This window comes from Mauremys mutica, chromosome 5, assembly GCF_020497125.1.
Source record: "Mauremys mutica isolate MM-2020 ecotype Southern chromosome 5, ASM2049712v1, whole genome shotgun sequence".
Lineage (NCBI taxonomy): Eukaryota > Metazoa > Chordata > Testudines > Geoemydidae > Mauremys > Mauremys mutica.
This window is the reverse complement of record NC_059076.1, coordinates 59019659-59045996: the sequence shown is the minus strand read 5'-3', so window position 1 is coordinate 59045996 and position 26338 is coordinate 59019659. Positions and strand designations below refer to the sequence as shown.

Here is a 26338-nt window from a genome sequence, read left to right as displayed (position 1 = left end):
TTAAAAACAGTACAAGAGGATTTAGTCCCACAACTTCTATTAATTTTAACAAAAGGTATGTAGCTAAAGTCCCACATATTTAGGCATTAATATTAAGGTAGGGTTCACCTGCCAAGATTTGGATTATAAGGAAGGGTATTTTATGACATTGTTAGTGCACATTGTTAATTTTATATAATATGTTTAGGGAAACAGCACAGTCTGGAGAACTGAGTCTAGGACCTAAGAACTGAGGAATTCCTGCTCTGCCATTAACTGGGTTTGGCCTTGGGCAAGTAATTTAACCTTTCTGTATCTTAGTTTTTCCAGATGTAAAATGGGTATAATGGTATTACTTAATTACCTCACAGGATTGTTATATTAAGTAATAGATGAGTGTACTGTGCTTCAAATATGTAGTGTGCCTCACTATTGCTGTGTATCCCTCTAACTGTATCTGATATGTGAGCATTTTGAAGTTGGCAGGATAAAATGTTATGTGATAAAATGATGAGTCAGATTGTCAAAAGCAAAAATCCAAAAAGGTATACATAGCAGAATAATGCATTTTTTTTATTTTTACTACCTCTGGCTCATGATTTATATTATGCATTCTACTAAGTTCAGTTTCCTTTCACAAAGAGAGAGCTATATGAAACAGCTGTGCCTCAAACCATTTTACTTCAATTGTAGTAGCAGGTTTTAGAGTTTAAATCATTAACAACCTCTAAGTGAACTTTTATCCAAATGACTGCAAGTCACAAAGAGAACACTTCTCTTTCACCAACTACCTTTTGTGCTTTAGTGAGACCTGGTCCCTTTTCTATTTTTTTTTCTCCTCCTTCATGTCTTTCTTTGAAGAAAGATGTGTGATTTGTGAAGTAATGAAAGTAGGTATCAGTTAATGAAAACTGCTATACTGGGTTCTTAATGCACATTGGAATCGTTTCAGGATAAAGCTTCATATACCCACTTTACAGCAGGAAAAAAGTAAATTTCAGAAGTCAAGATTGCTGTGTGTACTGTAGGAGTATTATGTAGCAGTTAAACCATCCATTGGGGTGATCTAATCTTGATTTTTTCCCCTCCTCTCTTTTTGTCAGGGAGTTGTGATTTGCATGCTGACTGCATTTTTTCATATTTTTAACTACTAGGGGTTTTCTAAAACCTGGTATTATATTATTGCATCAGTACAGTACAGTTATTTATCCATCACCCTTTTTGTTCTTTTCCCATATAATAATTTATTTTTCAGGGGGGGGGGAGGGGAAAGAGGTTATCCACACCTTTCCCCAATTAATTTAAATTGAAATTAACTACACAAGCTGTTTCTTTTTCTCTAGACATCCCATAGAATTCTCTTTAAAAATTTTCCTCCCCCCAAAAACACTTTAATCAGATTTGTTTTTAAAAGTAATCAATTGTTTTATTTGGTTGTACAGGAAACGTGACTGAATTGCAGTGTGAATAGTCGACACACAAACTCCCCCCCCCCCCCTTCCTTCAGATCGAAGACAACTGGGCAAATAATTTAGGAATTGCATCCTCTCCTCCTGAACCCTTCCTAAACGGAGCGCTTGCAATTCGGTGTCTAAAGTACAGCCTGGGAGCCTGGGGGCACCTTCCTCTTTGCTCTGCCTCTGTGTGTGTCTGTCTCTCTCTCTCTCTCTCCAGCCTGTGTGTGAGCTGGGAGCTCTGCCGCCGCCGCCGCTGCCCTTTGATCCCTGCATTAGTGTTAGTTAGGGGCTTGGAGACACACAGGGAGCAGCCATAGACACCAGCCCTCATTATTGACACCGCACATAGCACACACTCACTCTCACACAGATTAGATCCATTCCCATTGAAGAATATTGCGACCGGGGACAAGCCAGGTGCACGACCGGGGGAGGGGGAGCGGGGGGACGAAAGAAAGAAAAGGGGGAAAGCAAAAGAACCCCCCCTTCTTGTTGGCTCCAGGAAAACCAGCTTCAATCCCATTCCCCAGCAGAAGAGGAAACCCCCCGCTACCGGCCACCCCCGGCCCCCGCTTTGTGCCTGCCTTTGCCCCCCTTTGGTTTTATTTGATCTCCCATTAAACCAAGGAGGAGAATGTGAAAAAAGGGGGAAAATGCCCAGGAGGAAGCAGGAGCAGCCCAAGCGCCTCTCTTCACGTAAGTGCCCCCTCTTTTGCCATTTTCTCCTTCCTTCTCTCCCTGTCTCCTTCCCCTCTGCAGCCTCCTCCGTTGTTTTGTGCATTAGTTTAGGGTTACAGAGGTGAAACTGACAAAGACACAGCCTGGGTTATTCCTCTTTTAGGTCTGAGCTAAGGCAGCCATGTTGGTGATGAACAGCCTTGTGCCCTTTTAATTTTTCCTCTCTCCCTCGCCTTTCCCCCCGTGCTTTGCTTCCTTCGCCCTCTCGCCCCTTCCCTCCCCTCTCCGCTGATTGTGCATTTGTGCCGGAGTGCGGGTTTCTCCCGGGGGCCGGACGGGGGCTCTTTTATTGGGGTGGGGAGGGGGGTGGCATTGGAGGGGAAGCGGCTGCTGGCGTCTTGTGCAGAATCAATCGAGAGGTCCGTCTCCGGCTAAAGGTTGCGGCTGGGCTTGTCGGCCCCGGAGCCGGGGAGGACGCGGGGGAGGGCGAGGCGGGGAGCGGCCGGGGAGGGCACAAGGGGTGGGGGACCCACACACACGGAGCCGAGGCTGCTGCTGGGGGGAGGCAGGGGGCAGATCGTGGCATGCGAGGTCCCTGCAGAGCAAGGGAGGCGGCGGCGGCAGCAGCGGGAGGCAGCATGGGGGCTGCTCCTGGCCGCAATAAAATGAAGGGTCAGACGAGCCAGGCTAGACTCAGGCTTCGGTGCTGCTGCCCCAGCCTAGAGAAGCAGAGCTCGGGACTAAAGTGCATCCCAGCCCTCCTAGCCTGCAGGCAACGCATTGACACAGAGCTCACCCTCCCCCGGCTCCTTTTCTGCCCCCTCCCCCATTTTTTCCTCTTTGCAAAACAGTTAACTTTTCTTCCTCTCCTTGCATTAAGCGATCGGATGCTATCGAGCGCGGCGGGGAGGAAGAAAACCTATAAATATCGTGCCCCGGCGTGGCGTTAGGGTCGGTCTAAGGAGAGCGGGGGGTGGATTTAGGGGTCATTTTTCTGTCTCCAGCACATACGTTCAGTGCCTGTCTGCAGCCCCTCCTCGCTGTGCCCCAGGGTTCAGTGTCTGGTGAGAGCTGAACTGCTTATGTGTCAAAGCCATGGTCGGTCACCTGAAGTTCACCAGGGAGGGGGGAGGGTTAAGGTTGTGGTATATGGTGTGCTGTGTTTTTTCCGCTGTAGACAGCGATCGATTACTTCTCTCCATATATTTTTAGCTATCGGGGAAGGGGGTTGAGGCACCGCTTCCCCTTCTAGCCCTTTACCACCTCCCGGACACTGTCAACCTGGCACATTAGCCAACGCAGAGGTGGGGGAAGAAATGGCACTTGCAGCTCCACAAATATTTCTCTCTCCCTTTCTTTCCGCTGGAGCCGACTCACAGGGCTTGGGGTTGTGCTTTTTTTAATTTGCCCCTGTACAGTCCTTTCACCGTCTGCCCGCTAGAGGGTCTGAATCTGAAACACAGACAGAGAATTCCCCATATAGAAATCTATCGAGTTCAGGAAGCTTGCACAAGTGAGTTCATGAAAGTGCAGTGGTCTGTGTTTGCACCACTGCTGCTTTCCTCCAGTTCACTGATCTCTAATAAGGGAAAGAAGAGAGAGGAGGGGGGCTAATCTCTCCTTTGTATGTATGTTTTGGGTGTTGGCATGGACATCAAACTTCCACAAAATAATAACTTTGAGAATAGTGGTTGAGAAAACAAGATTTTAATTTTAAACTTTTGTGTGTGTTGGGGGGATGGGGTGTACGACTGGTGAGGGCAGAAAATGCTTCTGGATTGACAGAGTTTGGAAATTGAGTTGTGTGTGTGCAGATCAGATAGCTTTGCAGGCAGCTGCAGACTGCCCTGCTGGTGACCTTCACCCTGACCTGGTGCGACTACCCTCTGTCTGTTTCTCTAGGGCTGAGATGAAATTCAGTCTCCATTTTAGTTCACTTGGGGTGTGCCTCTCATGTGCACAGACCGCTAGTAATTATGCTCAGTTTTATGTACTGGCTTTTCTTCACCCCTCAGGTTGCATGCTGTTACCCACTCACCCAGACACCCTGCTCTAGTAAAATAACATTTGCTGAACTGAGGAGCAATTGCCTTTGTTGAAGTACTGTGCAAATCTAGGTGTTTCAACACAGGGCCTAATTTGCAGAGCTTTTACACTAATTTTTGAGCTAAGTAGTGGTTTTTTCCCGCCGATGTGTGCTGTATGCACACATAGATTTTTCTGAACTAAGGTCACTTTTGCTTGGTGGGATTTATATTTTTATAGACAAGGTGGATTGGGATTAAAAGATATTCTTGGAAAATAATGTATTAGGTAATTCAGTAAGAATTGTACAGATGGTGTTATGCATTCAAAGGGTCCTACAGAGTTAGAAAATGTCTTGGGAGTCAATTGCAATTAGTGTGCAAATGCTATAAATAGTGACTTTTGTGACACTGAGTGCATGTTAACACTAAATGTAAAATATATTTTGATTCTAAGGTTCAAATTGATTTTTAGCAATATGTTTCCTAGATCAACAGTATTTACATATTTCATTCAAAAAGATCCCCAAAACCAAAACTGCAGTAGGAGAATGTTAAGGTTGCATAGTTAAGCACTCAAGTCTGGAAATGAAATAGTTAAGAATGTACACAACAATATATGTATATTATATTGCATTGAAGAATTAGCAAGTTATTATGTAAATAAAGACTGTATCATAATGTAAATGCATAATAGATGGAAGAGTTAAGGTTGTATGTATGACATATGGGCCAGACAGAGTGTATTAAAGTCAATTATATGGAAAATACACAATAAAACATTGTCATATAACATACTACAGGTTACTATAACAGAGAATTTAGTGAAAATTTGCTGACCTACCTAGTATACTTAAAGGTGTAACTTTTCTCATATAAATAGTCCTGTTGACTTTAATAGGACTTCATATAGGACTAGTCTTGTCCATAAAATTTAAGCACATGTGTAAGTACTGTATTTTCAGGACCTATGCCCTAGTTACTTCTTAGTTAAGTCTTATTCTTTGCATTGCATTTAAAGAAGACTGTATTGTCCATCAAAAAGAAATTGCAGCAGAATAATACATGGTTATTGACAAAAGCCGCAATTCTGTACTTACAGAAACTGACCACAGTTGAAACCACTTACTTGTAACTTTACACATGTATTTGCAAGGTTGGGGCCTCAATTATTAAAACACATGCCTGGGAGAGAAAAGTGTATAAAAAGTTTATCAAAGTTATACTGGACCATTACAACAATTAAAAAAGTGTAAATATAGGATAATGAAAACAATTGCAAGATGGCAGCCATGTGTTTCTAAGGTTGTAGAATAAAAGGTATATTATGTTGTATTGAGAAACAGTATTGCCTATTTTTGGTGGTGGTGTTTGTTTTGGTTTGTTTTGTTTTTTACGAACAAGAAATTCCATAAAGTTTTTAGCTAGACAATGCCAGAATGCCTACTTCCCTAACCTTACAAAATACAATGAAAGCTTCTCTCCTACTTTTAAAGGTGCAAATGAATAAGGCTAAGGTTTAACAAATTGCTGTGGAGCCCTTGGCTCAGTCGCTACCCATCCTCACTAAATTTTTCACTGGACACCTAAGTTAGTCACAGCCATGTTTAGCATAGTCGTTCTTAGTTTACAAACTTAGTTATAATACCTTTATTAAAAACTTGCCATGCATGTGGAGAGTGTGGTTTTTCCCAAATGCTCATAACTCACATAAATCAACCAGTTTCAGCTGGAACACTCAAAGACTGTCTCCTCAATGAGGGATATTTCCATAGCATATCTACTTCAGTGTTTAGAGATAATTAAAAAAAAAAGGTTGTAGGTATGTTTTATAATTGAGAAAATATTTGCTTGTTTACATCCTCTCTTCCTTCCCTCATTTTGAAATGTTTTTTCTTGGACTTTCCAACAAAAATTCACTTTCTGGCAGAAGGTGGAAACATGCCTTACTGGAAAGATGGCAGTCTGAAAAGTGAAAGTTTCAGAAAGTTGTGAGACTTGAAACAGGTGATTAGAATGGAAACTTTCAAGTCACCTTTACTATAGCAGTCACTATTGCTTTGACTTTAATTCAGTTTCAGGGGCTTACAAGAAGTGCAGAATGCAAACTAGTAGACTGATATTATATAATAAGTGCAAACTAAATTATAAGACTGATCTGGACAATGCCCTCCTAAATGTTAAATGGCTATTGTCTGAGGAATGTATTTAATCAAGTACAAACTTCAATATAACTCTCTGTTGAATTTATTTTGCTAATTAAGTAAATGTAATTGTGGCACTGTATTGGTACAAACAGCACTGTTGAATTTTTAGGAGGAGCCCCATAACTGTTCAGTCATCATGCCTAGGATACAGTCCTGAACATTCCCTTATACTATTCTGAAACTGAATTTTAACTGCCTCATAGTCTACACTTAATTTACCCCGTGTTCCATGTAGCCTTTTATCATCTCATTTTTGTTGTGGTAATTTATTGACAAAGAGCGTAAAGAAAATTCTGCTAGATAGATTCAATATTATTTAAAGTTTCTTTCCTCTTTCTATTTTTTGTTTATTTGGGGATTTGATAGGTAGAGACCACAGTAGGCATTATGGATGGGACTTTCATACATCACAACAGTCTTTTGCCTTCGTGCAGGAATCTAGAGCTGCCAGTGAAAAGGGCTTTTATCAGCAACAGGAGTCTCTCTCTCTTTTAATAGTATTTATTACCTTACTAGCAGACATCATATGTACATGGATAAGCTTTTAACATAGTTTCTATTTATTATTTTTAACCTCTTGCCGCTGCGGGGGTCATTGCTGACAAGAGAATACATGTAGGGAAAATTATTCTTCTTAGTGAATTCGGGTTAATAATTTCATTGCTATCATCATAGTTATCCTTGTGGTATTGTAGTGCGTCTTTTACCTAAAGAGTAGCGTGAGATGCATGCAGTGCTGTCTGCATTGCTCCACCTAAAAAATATTGATCCTGTTTGGTCCCTCCCATTGTTTTCCTTGAGGAAGAAAGCTCGCATAAATAAAGTATGCCCAAATAAATTAGGTACATACTTCAAACCGCAAAAAGAAAAAGAATCAACCTCTTATGACTGTATTTTTAAAAATAATTTCTCAGCATTACACTGGGACACTTGTCAAAAGTCAGACAATGGTAGTATGTGTCTTAGTGTTGTGCGATAGTACAAAACATTAATAAATCATGTTGCCAGAGCATAAATTAGACTGCCCAAGAGCCAGCTTTGGAGCTCACTGAGCCATGTACAATTTTAGGATCTTTTGAATGACATTTGGGATAGGGTGGGGATGCAAATTAGCGTAAAGTACAAATGCAACTTCGAACAGCCTCAACAGAAGGAACCACTGGGGTGGGGTGGGGTGGGGTGGGATGGAGGGTTGGGGTATGGAGGCGACAACAGAATGCATTCTTTTAAATATATGAGAAATTAATTTAACCTCACCCTTTGTAAAAGAGAGTGATTTTCTTCTCTCTTTTACATATGTAAGAAGGTAGGGATGGAGGGAATTAAGGAAATAAATAAAACCGAGCAGCCAAGAGGAGCTGGTCTGTTCAGAATGAAGTATTAGTAATTTCCTATAATTTAATCAGACCAGATCCCAGAACAAGATAATGAGAGTGTGACCTACAAAAAAGAACTTTTTGGAAGTTAAAAGGTTTTTTAGCATGAGGTTTCATAAGCCATGTGATTTGTCATGAAGTACCATATATGAGACTTTTTTTTGTTTTACCCCTATTGAAAGAAAGCAAGATCTAGACATCAGTTCAGATGTCTATGAAGAGGTAATTTGGCTTACGCCTAGAATCCCTTCACAGTTATATTTTAGTTAAGCTACTGCAGAATCATACTTGAGTGTACTTTGTAAATAATGATGTTGTGCCCTGTTTCTGATGTACCACTATGCCTAGTTTGCCAGGTGTAGTGCTATAATGCATACCATTTAGGTGCAAGTGTACAAAACACTTCATGGTGTAAGGAGGCTGAAAGATCTACTGATACATTTTATAAGAAAATGTTTGCAAAAGCCTAGATTTCAAAGTAGCTAATGCTGCATGATGAACTCCAGTTTGAGGGTTTTATTTTTTTCTCCTACAAGCAAGCCTTGTAATGTCATGATAAGTTTGTAAATTACATTTTTATGGCATGAAAGTACAGTACATGACTAGATGCTGAAGCAAAAAGTCCCAGGTAGGTGAATATTATCATTCCCTAAAGCCTACTTTTAGAGGGAATTTTTTCTACTAGAAAATAGTTTCATAAATTAAAATAATAAAACTTAGGCTTGATTCTGATCTTAGATACATGGGTACATGTTGCTATCTTGTAAAATCAGCTACTGGATCTACACACATGCATTGCAATGTAGCTGGCATTGCAATGTAGCTGATTTTACAAAATGTTCAGTGATACACACCCAGAGATCTGAGATAAGAATATGTCCTTTAGTAGCTTTCTTTTCACAGATTGACTGAGGGTCATAGTTAAATGCAGTAAGTGTTATGCTCCCAAGAGGCAGTTTTTCTTTTCCAGATGTATCTGTGTCAGCATGAATAGTCTGACTTCTTCTTGGGTCAAGACACTGAAGTTTTTTGGGTGCTTAATTCCAATCTCCGTCAGCTCAACAGAGCTGCAGTCCTGGCCCTTAAAGTTCTACCTACCCTACAGAGGATTTCCTGCTATGCAAGGTGATTCCATTGAACAATAGATGCCCTAGTTAAAATAAACAAAATACTCACTCCTTTTCGGCAGGACAGGTTGAATTTTAAGACTCCAGACTGAGAACCAAAGAAGAGGAAAAAGCAGACTTCGTGAAGCAGGGCCTTTTCTCCTTTTGCACCAACACTTTCGCAGCACAAATGGAGAGGGAGAGTGGGTAGAACTGAGGAAGACTAACTTATGTAGCAGGCAAAAGCCCAAGAAGAGAAGTTAGGTGTTAGGACATACTGTTTACAAGGCCTGTGAGGAAACCAAATTCTCTTTTCCTTTGCTCCCTCCATCCCTGTCTCAAGTGCAGAAAAAGAGTAGGAATCAGGCCCTCAGTCACTAGTTGCCAGGTCTGCCTTTAAGATAGTGACCTAGATGTGAAATGTTCTGCCTGTAATTCAAAAGCCAGAGAAAACACTGGAACTTGTACATAGGCTCCTATTCCCAATATCTGAAACGGGAGCAAATTCAAGGTCGAGGAAGGAGCTGGGAGAGGGCTCTTCACACTTGTCAGGAGGCCTGGGACAGAGACACCTGTAGGGAGCAGCAGCCAGGTGAAGGGAAGCCTCAGCTGAGCAGGGCCCTAGCCCTGGAGGAAGGGGTATAAGGATGGCAAAGCCCTGGAGACAAAGGCTAGACAAGTCTTTGAGACTGGGTTGCTTTGAGCTGTTCTGAATCTTTGTTTCTGCGTTAATAAAGAAAAGCCCAGATCAAAGCAACTGGAACAGTGCACCAATGCAGTTGTTTGGACCACTATTTTACTCTTCTGGCTGGTGGATCAGCCTGCCAACTTACAAGAACATTTACCACTTGCAGTAGAACTTCAGAGTTACAAACACCTCGGGAATGAAGGTTGTTTGTAACTCTGAATAAAACGTTATGGTTGTTCTTAAAAGTTTACAACTGAACATTGACTTAATACACCTTTGAAACTTTATTATAAGGAAGAAAAATGCTGCTTTTAACCATCTTAATTTAAATGAAACAAGCACAGAAACAGTTTCCTTACCTTGTCAAATCCTTTTTTTTAAATTTCCCTTTATTTTTTTTAGTAGCTTACATTTAACACAGTACTGTACTGTATTTGCTTATTTTTTTTGTCTCTGCTGCTGCCTGATTGTGTACCTCCGGTTCCAAATTAGACATGTGGTCGACAGATCAGTTCTTAACTCTGAGGTTCTACTGTGCTACACATTCCACTTGTAACTTCTTTCACCTTTGCATTTCTCATATTCTGGGTCCCTTACCAGTCCCCAGTGTAAGGTAGAGCAACCCTAGGGCTGCTCTAATTTATACTCTTCTTCCCATGGGCCCAGACCCAGTGGATTCTAAGCTTACCCTGATTCATCCCCTTTCCTGGGAACTGACATAGAACCCTTTTGCCCCTACTACACTGAAAAGGGAAACCCTCTGCACAGGGGCTATTCTGAGGGGGCATCTTCTGTCCACTTTTAATGTCCCTTTGCACAGGTGTAAAAGGGCCTTTGCAAAAGTGTGAATCAGACTCTTGAAATCATTGCATTTGAAGGCAGTTTAGCGGCCTGTATGAAATGAGTTGGTAAACTCAGTAGTGTTCCTAAAGGAGAAGTGTGCATATATATTTTTTAAAAGATCACACTTGTTGACTATCTCAGCAGAGAAGCCAAAGACTGGGCATGGAGAGGAAACTTCCCTCGCTCCTTGATGTGGTCCCTCCAAGTCAGAGTTCAGATGCGTTGTTAGGGCAGGATGGAGAAATGCATTGCTGCTGTGTATGTGGTACCTGTTCTGTGGGTAATTACAAGACTTTATTTTCCTGTACCAACAAATTGGGATGAAATCTACATTCTCTTTAAAATAAAACAAGGTTTGAGGAAAGAAGGTCTTTTATTGAGTCCTAAAATGTTGATTATATGACCTCTGACCTCTGTCAAGGGTCGAAAGCTGGGGCAGTGTCTTAAACAACATGTTGAAGAGTGAGCAATGCCTATTCCGCATGGAGAGGACTGCTTCACTGTTTTAGCCTATAACTATGAGTAGCTTCCTAATCCTCTCTTGTTTGGCTCTGCTTGTTAACCCCAAGCAATCCTCTCAGGGGCACAGAAAGCAGCTGTCTTTGGTAGAAAACACAGCACGACAAAACAAACACTTCTTGAAATTTCCCAGAGATACCTACCAGAATGCCTTTTCTGTGGGAAAAATTAAAAACACAAAGAATATAATTTACCATGTTCTAATCCGACTTTAGGAAAGAGAAAAGTCAAATTACAGTCAGCTAGATTTCTGTGACATTTATAGCATATAGGAGTAATTTCACCATCAAGAGGCAGGAACACAACAACCTGAAACCTTTGTCTCTGAACCCATGGGAATGCTACCAGACTTAAAGTACCATGAGTGAGCAGGAGAGAGAACAAAAGTAAGTATTTTAAATGGTAAAGCAGATTCATATTATTTACAAGAAATATAGCAGTAGAAATTAAATATAGCAAAATGAAATACAAACCAATTAAAAATAAAAATCTCTGTTAGAGCTGGCATGCTGTCCTGATGTCACCTGTATGCTCGAGTATTGCAGTGCATATTGTATATGAGATCACCTTTTACTTTGTGACCTCTTGATAGAGGACGTGAGCACAACAGGGATAATTAAGGACACAGTAGCAGCTTGAGCTTGTTTTGTTTATCTCAGCCTAAATACTATGGGAACAAGGTTTTTTAATTGATTTCCTTGTTTGTTTTATTAGACTAATCACTTGAACAACCATTATAAAGCTAGTCTCTAGCAATAGCTCCAAATACTGTTGTAGCACTAGTAAAATTTAGTGTTTTGAACTATTACTGTAGAAAACTGTGGTGTTTTTTATAAAAAGGAAACAAATAATTACAACATACGCTCTATAGCTACTTTTTAAACTTTAAATGTTTGAATAATATAATTTCACTGAATTCAAATTAACTTCATTTTTAAATTACAACTTAAAACTAACAGCATTGTCAGCTACGGGCCAGATTCACAGGCTTACTCTGCTCCCTTTGCACTGCTAAGATGATGCAGTGGACGCTGCTTGTGTGTTCCTAGCTGGAGATGGCATTGGGGAGTTCCCAGTGGGTCAAGATCCACCATAACTGTCTTTTATTCCTCCATCCTTCTACAGCCCAGTGTAGGGAGTGTGTCAGGGCTGGAAAGTGGTAGAGAGGAGGGTGTGGTTAGAGCACTCAGCATTCCAGCTATCGGCAGCTAATAGGTTAGAGCAGTCCCTGGGCCTAAACAGAATATAAGGCCTTGGCTACACTGGCACTTTACAGCGCTGCAACTTTCTCGCTCAGGGGTGTGAAAAAACACCCCCCCTGAGCACAGCAAGTTACAGTGCTGCAAAGCGCCAGTGTAAACAGTGCCCCAGCGCTGGGAGCTAATCCCCATGGGGAGGTGGAGTACCTGCAGCGCTGGCGCCGCGACCACACTCGCACTTCAAAGCACTGCCGTGGGAGCGCTCCCGTGGCAGCGCTGTACAGCTGCAAGTGTAGCCATACCCTAAAGTGATACTTCAGTTTTGGGAGCTTTCTGGGTCAGACGCAATACCAACTAAGATGAACTTTAAGGTTTACCTGGACAGCTCACAGGACAAGGGAGCTTTAGCTTTCAGGGGTTCCTGTTTTTCCTCTGGATCAACTAGGAACTTCTGTTGAGAGGCTACCCTTGCCCCTGGGGCTAACAAGTTGCAGGCTTCTTTTCTTTGCCCCTGGCTTAATCTTTGGTTGATATTGCTATACTGACAAGAACCTCTCTGAATACAGTGGGGGTCAGGAGAAATCTGCTCCCCTGTTTTCCTTTTCTGCCTCTCCTAAAAGAGTTAGAGTATAATAACCACTTGCTTCATTCCTGCAACTGATTATAAATCTTGTTCTGTTTCCATCTCTGTCCAATGTTCATGATATCTTTTCTAGACATGGCATGTGATATTGACCAGTCTTTCCCTACAGGTAAGGAAGCTGCATCATCATCCTTTTCTCCTCTTGATAATATTTCATCATCAGTGTCATTTCCTGATGACTACAACCTGTTTCAGGAATTGATAGTTCGAATGAGAGATTATATGGATCTGGACACTACTATGGTTCAAGAGAAGACACATTGTTTCTTTAATGTCTTGGAGACTAAGGAAAAGGTGAAGATTACCCTTCCCATGAATGAAGGCATGTAAAACCCTGCTTGGGATATCTGGTTGACTCTGGCATCTGTGGTCATCAAGAAGATCGATCACTTATACCAGGTCCTTCTTTAGCTTTCTTCACTCACCCACCCACCCATCTCAAAGGGCTGTCAAGTACTATGTCATCTGAGAAAGAGGCTCAAAAGAATGACTTCTTAGGCAGAAAGATATACTCCTCGCTTACTCTGGGAATTCAAGTTGCTAATTATCAGCCCATCACGGCTAGATACCAGTACTTATGGATCTGGATGTTTTTTCTTCATGATCATCTCTTTGAGGAGCAGGGGTAAGTAGTGATGGGCATTGACCTACAGGGTCAAATGGTTTCTAGACTTGTTTGATGAACATTTTACAATGTTTTTGAACCTCTTCAAGGGCGTTTGCTCAGGTGTCACTCTCCAAAGATCTTTCTGGCTTAAATCATCCAGTCTTTCAGCTGGAGTGCGGCCGAGCTTGAAGTTCTCCCCTAAAAAGGAGAGGGTCTTCTCAGTTCTAAAACATATGATTTGTTTGAAAGATAAAAGAAACTAGATACATTGCCAAGTCTCTGGGACTGATTCATTATATTTAGAAGAAGAAGAAGAGCATTATTTCATCTTCTTTCAGATTCCAGAGTCAGTACAGACACTTTCCAGGAGTTCTAGATTCACCAGCAACTGAGGAGATAGGGTAGAGGGAAGTTGGTTTCAAAGATAAAGTTCTTTTTCAGCTTTCAGCTCACTCATCTTCTTTATCTTTTCAGCCACAAATTTGACAATTCACCCTGAAACCTAGATCTGTTCTCCACTTCCAGGCTGGGTCCATATCTTTGTCTCATTTGTGCAGCATCCAGCACAATGGAGCCCTGATCTTCAAGTGCCCCTACATTACACCTTTGGAATTGTACTGTTCTTTAGACTCCCACAAGTGGGAATATGCAGAGTTCCCCTTGGAAAAGAAATCAGTGACTACAGTTCTTTGAGAGTGTTGCCTCAGAGTTCTACCCTCACATAGGACTTTGGGATGTAGTACAAGGAACTGAGATGGCGTGGGACTGTGTGGCCCTTTTATATATCATTGGCTGCACAATGGGGCACTGATGCAGAACCAGGGGGCACTGCTTCTCTGGAAGATTCTTGTAGCCCACTGATGCTACTGGCAGGAAAGGTGCAGATGACAAAAATGTAAATATGCATAGACAACATTATTCACAAGTATTCTTTGAAAATCTTTATTTTCCAAGGCTACAGCTTTGTTTTTAGAATAAGCAAATTGTAATTCTGTTTAGCTCAGTTAAGGATCTCCTGGTAATTTAAACAGTTGTTTTGTCAATGCACACATCACTTTGTAACAGGTATTGGTAATGTAAGGATGAAGACATTTATACAAGAAGAATAAAAGTCAAGGAAGCAGATAATTGACCAATTTATCAATCTTAGCAGATACTTTTTTCTGATAACATTGTGGCAGCTATGGTAAATTTACTTCTGATTGCTTAAGGGGACAGATTCTATATGGTGTGAACAACACATAACAGCAGTCCCTTCAAATGAATGGGTAAAGGAGCAGGTAATCAGGCTGTGCAATTTTTGGTTCCTAGATTGGCCTTTTGACAATGGTGTGTCCATAGGTGCTGGAACTAGGGCTGCTGGGGGTGCAGCAGCACCCTCTGGTTTGAAGTAGTTAAGTAGTTTCCATCATGTACAGGATTTACAGTCTTGTTCAATGGCTTTCTGCACCCCCCACTATAAAAATTGTTCCAGCACTGCTGGGTGTGTCCTTTGAGGAAAATTTAAAATGATCCCGCTCTGCTCAATTAATAACTCCAGTGCTTTACTGCCTTTTCCAATAGTCTTTCAGGCTTTCAATGGCTGTCAGAATTATTGTGATAACTAAAGTGCGTTTGGTAGACCTTGATAATAAGTTGCAGTTATGATCAGAGAACTCTTAGCTTCATTGCAAATTGTTTGTGTGCAACAAGGCATGCTTACATACTTTTCTTACTTTTAGTCAGTCCTTTGTGCTATCTGAACTGACTCTCACAACTTCCTCTTGTCCACCCTCTTTTTCAGCTGGAAGGGTTACTGAAATCTAGTTGTCTTGACGACCCTGGCAGGTTTAAATGACTGGCTGCACTCAAATAAGTTGCATGCATCGAGGTGCATTGAAGTTTTAATAATCTATAGCCTAAACAAATCACTTTAGTCTTGGCTGCTCTAAATTGCCCAGTACATAGAAGTATGCTTAGTCCTACTTTTGGCTGTAGGACCTGAAGGTGTGGCAAGGATTGCAATACATTTCTGGTGATGGAAGATGCACTTTGTTTCAAGAAGCAGTGAAAACATAAATGCACCCATTTATGGAGCATTGGCAGGCTCTAATTTAGATGAGTCAGGGACAATTGAAGGCACTGAGAGAATAGGCAGGAGGTTCTGGGGAGTAAGATTTTGGTGAAATCTATAGTAGAAATATAGATATTGTGCAAAACAGATTGGACCACCAGTTTTTATCTGATGTGGCTATGCAGTTAAGTCAGGATTAGAAGGCAAGAGGTTCTTGCTTTTTTATTAAAATCAGAACTTAGACACATTTTGCATAAATAGCATGTACACTAAACACTCCTCTCCAGTCTCTTCTCAGAAGGTCCATTTCTCGTGAATGGCCACTCCATAAAAACTAAGCTGCATAGGAACTCTCCCTCTTCAATTGGTGTTTCCCACAGCCTTGACAGGAAGGAAGAATATAGTAACCTTAAGATAGATGCCTTGATCTATCCTGTTGGCAGATACATCCTCCAAAACATGTGTTAGGCTTGGGGAGTGAGCATGACAACGCCACAGCACCATTTACAAAAATGGCTTACAGATTTTTTAAAAACAGGAGGGAAATGTTGCTGGGCTGTTCAAGGCAGGGGCCTACCTGTCACTGTTCTTTCCTCTTCAAAACTCTGGATGATCCATTTTCTGAGCCCTCTGACTCAGATTGCTATATTTAAGTATTGTCTGGTCTCATGATCATTCCTCATTTAAATCTCTGAGCTCCTTCCTCCCTCCCTCCAGTGCATTGTCCTTCAGGGGATAAAAGAAATCCCTAAGAACAAAGATCATTGTTCCATCCCTTTACCCTCACATACCCTAAGCATGTGGTGTGGTTCTCCCCATTTCCTCAAATAGAAGTATCCCCTAACTAGATTTTACATTCCACAAGGCTTAGATAAAACTGCATGCTGCTTTGCTGGTCGACACTATGGTGATGATACCTTCACTAGACCCTATTTTCCTCATTTGCTGTGTCTAGGGAGGACAACACACTGATAGCACCATGGGATCTTGTCTGAACAAATTTGTGGTTATGACTTGTCTATAGGCTAGGGCAGGGATGGACAAACTATGGCCCGCGGGCCGGATCCGGCCCTTCAGGGCTTTGGATCCGGCCCGTGGGATTACCCCTGGTGGTGCTGCGGGCCCGGCGCTGCTCTCAGAAGCAGCCCCCGGGCCGGGAGGCAAAGGGCTCCATGTGCGCACGCAGAGCCCTCTGCCCCCCCCCCCCCAGGGGCCGCAGCACTTCCTGGAGTGGCGTGGGGACAGGGCAGGCATGCAGGGAGCCTGCCCTGGCCCTGGTGTGCGCCACTGCCACCCCGGAGCCACTTTAGGTAAGCGGCACCGGGCTGGAGCTCAAACCCCTCCTGCCCCCCGCCCCCCAACTTCCTGCCCTAAGCCCTCTACCTCGCACCCCTCCTGCCCTGCCCTGAGCCCCTTTCTGCACTCCTGTGCATTCCAACCACCTGCCCTGAGCTCCCTGCTGCACCCTGCACCCCGTGCACCCCAACTCCCTGCCCTGAGCCCCATCCTGCACTCCGCACCCCTCCTGTACCCCAACCCCCTTCCCTGAGCCCCCTCTTACACTCTGCACCCCTTCTCTGCCCCAATCCCTTGTCCTGAGCCCCTTCCTCCACATCCCGCACTCCACCCCCCCTGCCCCGGCCCTGCATACAATTTCCTCACCCAGATGTGGCCCTCGCCCCAAAAAGTTTGCCCACCCCTGGGCTAGGGTCTCTGAGGTGGCAGTCCATTCCTTAGAATCTGGCCATTGTGCAAGGTTCCGATCCATTTGAAAGTTGGCTGCCAGGTAACTGAGTCTGCCATCTGCAGATAGCCAGTATTCAGCCCTCCTGTATTTCTGCTCAAAATGCACCAATCTGGACTTTGGTTCTGTGACTAATGTGAAACTTTTCAATGTGAACTTCATTAATGAGCAGCTAAAGTTCTTTCAGTATCCACAGGGCCAAATTCTTGTTAAAAATGTCCCCAAACCATTGCAGGTCCCTCAGGGGCAAGCAGGAAGGATCATTCATTTGGCCATCACTTAAAACAATTTGACTCAGAACAGACTCTGCGAAGATCTTGTATAGGCTGCAGATGTCAAGATCATATATCTAGGGATCCTTTTGGATACAGAGCCAGCTTTTCCAGACAGCTACCTAGACCGGTGTACAGGTTAGTACCCATATTGATGTGCTCTATGGGGGAGCTTAAATGGTTTTTCCCAGACAACTTCTGTTAGCAGCAAGACTCCAGTTTCTCCTCCTTCCCCAAATGGAAACAGATGACAAGGCTTCCTTGTGTGCTAGAGATGGCAGAAGTGTTGAGATGGCAGCTGACGTTATTTGCATTTCAGGAAAGCCAGCTTCTCCGCCAACCCTGGGATCTGACACTTCCTGATTGGAACAACTTGTCACTGTAGAAAGATGTTCAGAAGATGTCAAAGCAAACCCCCCCCCAAAGTAAACAATATTTTGTGTAACTCAAGAGAATCTTATCAAATTTAAAAGTTCTCTTTTCCTAGTAGCCAAAGGAAGGCGAAGATTTCAATGGTCTACCTGAGCGCCCTGGTGTGTAAATATACCTGCCATTGTAAGTGTACAGTGAGGAATGTGGTGCATTGCCACTTCAGCATGGAGAGACCATAAGGAGAGAATCCATGTCCTCAAGTACGACCAGCTTCTAGACAACTTTATGGGCCAGGTGGACCATCAAATCTCTAGTGCTGATTGCAGTTTCAGTGAGAAGTATAGGAGTAGTAATTGATCTCCCTCCCATTTGGTCAGCTTCATCGGGCTTCATCAAAATCTCTATTTGACAGCTTGGCTGATTTAAGGGGACTCAGAGAAAACCCAGGCCCTTAATAAAGGGCTTCCCAGTCATTTAGTCTCAGGTTCGAAAAAGGTCTAGGTGGTTGATGCCAGCAAAGGTATTTGGATCCCAGTCACAGTTGATCTCTTTCTTCATATAAACAAGGTGAACTCTTTTGATCTATTAATGTACAGACAGGTTAGCTCTCTCAGGTAGGCATGTTCCTTTAAAGGTAAGTCAGTGAGGTCACCATCTGGTGGTAAGGTTATAAAAGGTGTGTCCAAATCTAAGTATCTATTATGGGATGTTACTTCGTAGGGCCTTAGTTATTGTTCAGCAAAGTTGGCTACTGTAGTTTACTCATTCCCCATTAAACCTAAAAGCATTAGATACCATGAGAGATGTTGTGGGAGGAGTGGAATTTTTTGTTGCATTTTAGGTCTATGAACTGCTCTTCTGTGTAGTTGGTTGACCTCAGCAGTACTAAGGGAGGTTTATTTCCTTTTGACTCTCTCAAAAAAGAGATAAGGTCTTTTTCTCATTTTATAAACATCTGCTATCATTGTCCAGTCTATCAGGTGGATAGTGGTCCAAGCAGGTATTGATAGCACTTTTTGTAGCCTGCTCTTGTATGACATGCTATGTCCTCAAGATAGTCTCCTTTGAAAATATTCTTATGGCATCTGACTGATCTCAGTGTTCTGATTAAAAAAGTTCTATCATAGAGTATTCAACCTAGTGGTTTCTTTGAGGTTTATAATGACAATTTAAACAAAGAATGGAAATAAAGCTGCTGTGTCTTGCCTTAAAATTGGGGTTTTTTTTCCCTTTGGGGAAATCGTTATTTTAGAAGACATGGAGATAAAACATAGTCTCTCTCCCAGGGCTTTTCTCTCTATCTAATTGTGTTTACATTTGCACATATTTTAAATATGGGGAAGAAAGACAAGAATGTAGGAGCAGTTGTTTTCTGGCTTTTTCCTGTTACAACTGTGCTACTCTCTAGGTCAGTCTACAATGGAGACATTTCGTGTTAACCCCCTGGTTAGGGTACCAGCCACATTGATAAATCATTTTGTGATGAGGCCAGGAGTTAAATGGTCCTTAGATGAATTATCAGTGAACCAAAAGTTCCACTGAGAGAAGAAACAGACTTCTGTGCTTCTTACCTATTATAGGTCACCAGTATCATGAGGGAACTATGGGGGATGGTGTGCACTCCAGCATCCATGTGCTGTTTATGCAACTGTGTCTTTTCAGTTTTATTTGGTGCTGTGAATGTAATACAGAAGCTAAGGCAGGCCTTTATTAAAATCATGATTTTTCTTCAGCATCCCTGTGGGAAAATCAACATTCTACTGCTCTGAATGTATAGTCTATTCCAACACTGCTGTAAATGCTGTTCTGTGGAGGGGAGTTTCTGCAACTTCAGTGAGGAAGGTATCCCCCACTCCATAGCAGTACCTGCAAGATTGGTACAGTCCAGTCAGTGTAGAAACCTGTAAAAGTTCCCCAACTCCCAAAACTGCCTACTGGCTTTTATTATTCTAACTGGTCAAAAGGCAGCCTTTTTCAGCATTTCAGATGATAAAAAGTTGGTAGGCAGTTTTTTGAGCTGGGTTGGACAACTTTTATAGGATTCCATAAAATTAACTTCCCAGGTATTTTTTATCATGCAGTTGCACAGCTACTATTCTTTAGCCCTATGGTTGCTGACTTTCTATCACACCTTGGTGTGAAATTAACAAAGATTCATGTGGAGCTGACAGCCAGAGGCACACAGATAAAAGTGACGCAGAATTAGCATGTGATCTTTTGGGGGAGGGAAGGGTTTGAGTTAACTTACATGCAAATACATTATTTGTATTTACATTGTGAAGATATGTACTGTATTAGGAAAGCTGAGATATCCATTATTTTCTTCCATATATTTCCAATAGGGTTGCCAGGTGTCTGGTTTTTGACTGTAACACCCAGTTTAAAAGGGACCCTGGCGGTTCCAGTCAGCACCGCTGACCGGGTCGTTAAAAGTCCGGTTGGCAGGCTCCCTACCTGGCTCTGCACAGCTGCCAGGAAGGGCTACATGTCCCTGCAGCTGTAGGCGCGGGGGTGGCCAGGGAGGCTCCGCGTGCTGCCCCCCACCCTGAGCGCTGGCTCTGCAACTCCCACTGGCCAGGAACTGCATCCTGAACCCTGCATTTCTGGCCCCAGCCAGAGCCTGCACCCCAACCACTTTCCCCAGCCCAGTGAAAATGAGCGAGTGCGTGAGGGTAGGTGAGAGCGAGTGACAGAAGGAGGGGGGAGTGAGTGAGCAGGGGCCGGGACTCCAGAGAAGGGGCAGGACAGGGCCTCGGGGCAGGGGCCGGGCAAGGGTGTTTGGTGTTTTGTGCGATTTGAAAGTTGGCAATCCTAGTTTTCAGGTTTGTATTAAATTCTGAGATACGATTTCCTTGTTTATTGATATAGTGCCCACTGAATGTGCTGTTTACAAGCACTGCTTTGAGTTCCTCTCCTCTCATTTCATGCTGGATCCCCTCCAATCTGGTTTCTATCCTCTCCACTCCACTGACACTGTTCTGTCCAAGGTTTCCAGCGACTTTTTACTGGCTAAATTTCAAGCCCTCTGCTCCTTCATCCTTGGCCCCTGGCTGCATTTGACACTGATTGACAATACTTGCCTTCTCAAAGTCTTGACCTTCCTTGTCTTCCATGACACCATCTTCTCCTGATTCCATTTCTTTTCCTTTCCCACTTTCCTTAGTTTTCCTCCCAGATCATCTTCAAGCTGATAATTTGGAAGTCATCTTCAGTGCTTCCTTTTTTCTAACTGTCTAGGTTTTCCCATTCTGCCTCTAATGTTTTTGCGGTCTGATCATTTATTTCTATCCACACAGCTAAAGCTTGTTCAGGCTTTCAATCTGGCCTGTGTTGACTACTGTATCCTCCTCATCCCTGGACTCTCTGACATGTACATTACCTTCCCTCTACTTCATTCATCTCCCTTGCCTTTCACTCTCCTGTGTGGCAAGCATATATTGTATTGGTGCTAGAGAAACAATTCCAGCAGTTGATTTAGGATAGATATGTCCAAGGCATAATTGACTGGGTTTTTTTTCAGTTTTCAGAAATGTCTTTTTTTTTTAATTGAAGCTTGTGTAATATCCACAGCAAATTCTAATGCACTGATACTTTTAAATAAAAAGTACCCATAGGGTACAATCATAAAATATAATTTTGTAAGAACATAAGAATGGCCATAATGGGTCAGACCAAAGGTCCATCTAGCCCAGTATCCTGTCTACTGACAGTGGCCAATGCCAGGTGCCCCAGAGGGAATGAACAGAACAGGTAATGATCAAGTGATCCATCCCCTGTTGCCCATTCCCAGCTTCTGGCAAACAGAGGCTAGGGAAACCATCCCTACCCATCCTGGCTAATAGTCATTGATGCACCGATCCTCCATGAACATATCTAGTTCTTTTTTGAATCCTCTCCATGAACTTATCTAGTCATTATTTCTGGTCATTAGGATTTGCCTTTGAATCTGATTTCCCCTCAAAGCAGAGTGTCACTATATTTTTTACAAGATGAATAAGTTAGTAAAGAGGGTTTGGCACTTTTACTGTTGCACATAGATTATTATTATTATTAGGGTTGGAAAGGACCTCAGGGGATCATCTAGTCCAACTTCCTGCTCAAAGCAGGACCAATCCCCAAATCCCTAAATGGCCCCCTCAAGGATTGAACTCACAACCCTGGGTTTAGCAGGCCAATGCTCAAACCACTGGGGTTCTATCGAAATATGTCTCATACTGAGCTAAATCAGTGGCAACAGTTGTCGAAGTATTTGGTTGGATTTTTAACACTGTTAGCAAGTTTAGGATGTACTTTGTGTGGCTCATTTCTGTCCTCTAATGATGTAATCCTGAGACACGCTGAGCACTTACAACTTCCACTGTTGTCAAATATTGACAAACAATTCAAGGACCAATCCTACAAATGCTCTGTGTGTACAGAGCTCCCATGGGAGTCAGCAAAGAAGAATCTTTACAGGATCAGCCCCTTAATCTTTGACAAGGAGAGAAACTTGAACAATTGTTGGATAGTTTACATAGAAGTTAGTCAGATGCTCCAGCCAAATTCTGCTCCCACTGAAGTTAATGAGAATTTGGCCCAAAATTTAATGTAACATATCAATTTGCAAAGTCCAGGCGATTTATACCCCCAAGACCAGAACTTAATTTTCTAATTAAAAAAAAGTTAAATACCAACCCTTGTGCTCATAAGTATCCCTTCAGTAACAACGTATAGCGTGTATATGATGGAGACGGAAAAATTCAGTAAGGAAATATATTTTCCTTCCAAGTTTTCCAGGACTCATCATAAGCAGTGAGTCAGATATGATTATGAGAAAATCTTGTGTCTTTTCAAGTGGTGCTGTGCAAATTGTCCAACACAAACTCAAAATACAGCCAGAGTTTTGTTGATAGGCTCCCTGAGGATGGCATAGTTCAAGCAGATCATCTCCTGATTCTGTCAGATGAACATCCTGATTCTGGGGAGGGAATTATCATTTAATTTGAAACCATAGGAAAGTTGGTGGGTTCAGGTGCGTTTCTTTGAGTTTTCAGGTTTGCTTGAGCTCAGAGGGGCGTGAATCCATATGAACTAAACTCCTCCCAAACATGCATCTGCTCCCCTGTGATACAAAACCATCAGGCTTCAAAGTGCTTCTTTAAAACCAAAACACTAATGTTTAAAAGGAAGTTGAACTGTGTTCATGACAGGATTCGGATGCCAGCGCTCAACATTAGCCTTAAAATAAAGAGGACTTGATGCTGCAGTGACTGAGGGAAGTACTGAGAAGTGAACTAGAACAGTGTCAGCGGTTAGAAGAGATCCGGTTTCAGTGCACTGAAGGAGCTGATGGGTAAAAAATCCTAGTTGGTGTTGGGGGTAGAAATGCTGGGGAAGAACTTTCTCTCCACAGTCAGAGACAAGTTTGGGATCTGGAGGCAGCCACATTGCAGTAGTTCTAGCAAAGTGAAACAGGAGGAGGAATTCTCGCTGCTCCAGCCAAATAGGAAGTGCTCATTGCAACACACCTGGGGCAGAGGGGGAGTTCCCCTTTAGTACAGGAAGAGGTGCTGCACCCCCTTCTGGTCCCCCTCACTTGACCCTCTGCAGGTGTGTCTTCCTAATGGGTGGAGTCAATGGAGAATGTGTGTGTGACATTGCACTCCATATGATTTTGTGAAAATATGCTAATGAGTGTGAATATAATGTAACTGGCTTATGCTTCATGCAAAAGGTCTCTTGTAAGGTATCATTACAAAGCTTATAATCTACTGAGTGTGGTCATCCTATTTGTATAAATGTATCACTCTTGTATCTGAAACTAGAAATATGAAATATAACTCTGAGATCCTATTGTAATTATGCAAAGTGTGGGCCATTAATGGTGGTTTGGAATCTTGATGGCTCCCGTCAACCAGGAAAATTGACTGTAGATGGCTCTGTTTACTTGCAAGTCTTTCTGTGAGTCAGGCTGGGAAGAATGAAGGATTGGGGGTCTCACAAGACATGTGACCATGTCACCTGGTACTGGAATCCACCTTAAACCTGGGGCTTTTCCATTTAGAAGGAGGGTGGGGACCCAGAGAGACACAAGATTCCCGCCTTGTGCCAAAGCTATATAAGGGAGTGGAACAGAACAAAAGGGGCAGCAGTCATGAGAAATCCCCTAGCTACCACCTGAGCTGGAACAAGGACTGTACCAGGGGAAAGAATTGGGCCCAGACTAGGAAGGCATCCAGTCTGTGAAAGCAGCTTATTGAAACATCTCTGAGGGTGAGATTTTATCTGTATTCAGTTTTCTACTGTATTAGGCTTAGACTTGCGTGTTTAATTTTATTTTGTTTGGTAATTTACTTTGTTCTGTCTGTTACTACCTGGAACCACTCAAATCCTACTTTTTGTATCTAATCACTTTATACTTATCAATTAACCCAGAGTGTGTATTAATACCTTGGGGAGCAAACAGCTGTGCATATCGCTCTATCAGTGTTATAGAGGGAGAACAGTTTGAGTTTACCCTGTATAAGCTTTATACACGGTAAAATGGATTTATTTGGGGTTTGGACCCCATTGGGAGCTGGGCATCTGAGTGTTAGAGACAGGGACACTTCTTAAGCTGTTTTCAGTTAAGCCTGCAGCTTGTGGGGAATGTGATTCAGACTTGGATCTGAGTTTGCCGCAGGCAAGTGTGTCTGGCTCAAACAAGGCAAGGTACTGAAGTCCCAAGCTGGCAGGGAAAACAGGCTCAGAGGTAGTCTCAGCACATCAGGTAGGAGTCCCAAGTGGGTTTCTGTGATCCAACCCATCACAGTGTGTGCTGGGTGGAAGAGGGGAGAATACTACAGGAGTTGCTCTCTACTCCATTTCTCTCATTCACTGTCACCTCAGACACACACATAGTGCAACTGTGTTGCTAGCCCTGAAAGACTTCATTATGGTTCTGTGATAACAGATACAGGTCCTTCCCCATCCCTTTTTGTTTTGAATAAGGGACTCTGACTTGGACAATTCTGTTCTTGCTGGTGTCCCATTTCTCAGACATTGCAAATTTTCTCTGACAAGTGAAAACTAAAGAGGAGGGTTGGATTGTGAAAATGTATTCAAGGCATTCATCTCTGTGGTTAGGACAAAAAAAAAGTCATAAGTGAGAAGGAAGAGTTGCATTACAGATTGGTAAGATGTGTTATTTAATTCATATCGTAAAAGGCTGGTTGTAACTAGGAAATATAGGATGTGTAACAATATAGAGGAACATAATAGGGAGAAAACTACATTTTTACACAAAGGCACAGATTTCTGATAAGATAATTATATGGCCCCCATCACTGGAATCTAAGTGACTATTTGTGAAGTTGTGAAGAACTATTATCCCTATCTTACAGATGGGAAACTGTGGCACAGAGAGACTGTGACTTGCCCAATGTCACACAGGATACGTCTGATAGAGCAAGGACTTGAAGCAGTGGCTTCCACAATCTAGGCTGGAACTCTAACCACTGACTAGCATCATTCATCTCTATACATATCTACAGGGTATTGGCCCTGCCATGCACCTTTTCCTTAATCCTGATGATTCATTCATTTTTCAGAGACCCATTCTAACCTTTTATTTGATCCTAGATAATGTCAAAATAATTGTATATGATATTTTTAATTAAAAAGTTTCTGGACTTCTGTCACTTTAAAGCATGGATTAAGTTATTATTGTCTGTAGTATCCTCTCCAAATTTTGGTGAAAATTTCCCAGGAAAGGTTATTGAGAGAACAACTGAATATGAAGACATCTGTCTTCATACATTTCCTATGGCAAGTTTTATTTAAATATCTGTTGGCTGAGGCTGCATGTATGGATGAAAGGTGCAATATAGTGCTAAATATTGATTATTAGTCATCAGCTGCTATCTAAAGTTTTTCAACTTGTTGGAAATGAATAAGGAATCAGGCAATATACAGTATGTACCATAAAATCCTAATAGCAGTGTCCATATTTAAAAAAAAAATCCTTTTGTTGATTTGCTGTAGTATGATCCTATGACTCTTTCATACTGTGGGACATTCAGTCTAAAAGCAAGATATGTGAGAAAGGTATCTGGCAAGAGGAGATAACATAAATTTAATTCTAACATTGCTATTGTTCTTGACTATATTCTGATTGGCCAGCTAGATGGACAAAAATCTTTAGTCACATCTATATATCTCTGAATAACCATTGTGAAGAAGAGCAATCCAGGGTCACCACACTTTAAACACTGCCAGTCAACTCTGGGGAGAGAGACTAGATATGCTGGAATCACCTGTCAAGAAGAAATGTGGCTAACTGTAAGAAGGAAACACTTTTCAAGATAAAACAAAATTCCATTTAGTATATTCTTTGTTTTAACTTTTAGCTCTTCTGTAAGATTTTTTGTTAAGGCATGTCTCCACTGCAAGAAAATTTGTATGTTACGTTTCCTCTCTAAATAGGTGGCGAGATCAATACCTTAGCTTGCAGTTCAAGGGTTACTGCTCCTGCTTTTCAGAAAAGAAACATCATGTATTACAGCAACAAATTTTCATTCCCCCCCCCCCCAAATAGGGCACAGTGCAGATTGG

General features: G+C 42.3%; 1 protein-coding gene across 1 annotated transcript in view; it reads left to right on the top strand.

The window, feature by feature from the left end:
* Positions 1 to 749: 749 nt before the first annotated feature.
* Positions 750 to 26338, top strand: part of ZNF827 (zinc finger protein 827) — a 130760-nt gene continuing 105171 nt past the window's right edge. Inside the window, exons 1-2 of the mRNA XM_045017998.1 lie at positions 750 to 869; positions 1422 to 2132. Coding sequence (XP_044873933.1) covers positions 2090 to 2132 — 43 coding nt within the window. The 5' untranslated portion in view covers positions 750 to 869; positions 1422 to 2089. The remainder of the gene's footprint in view (positions 870 to 1421; positions 2133 to 26338) is intronic.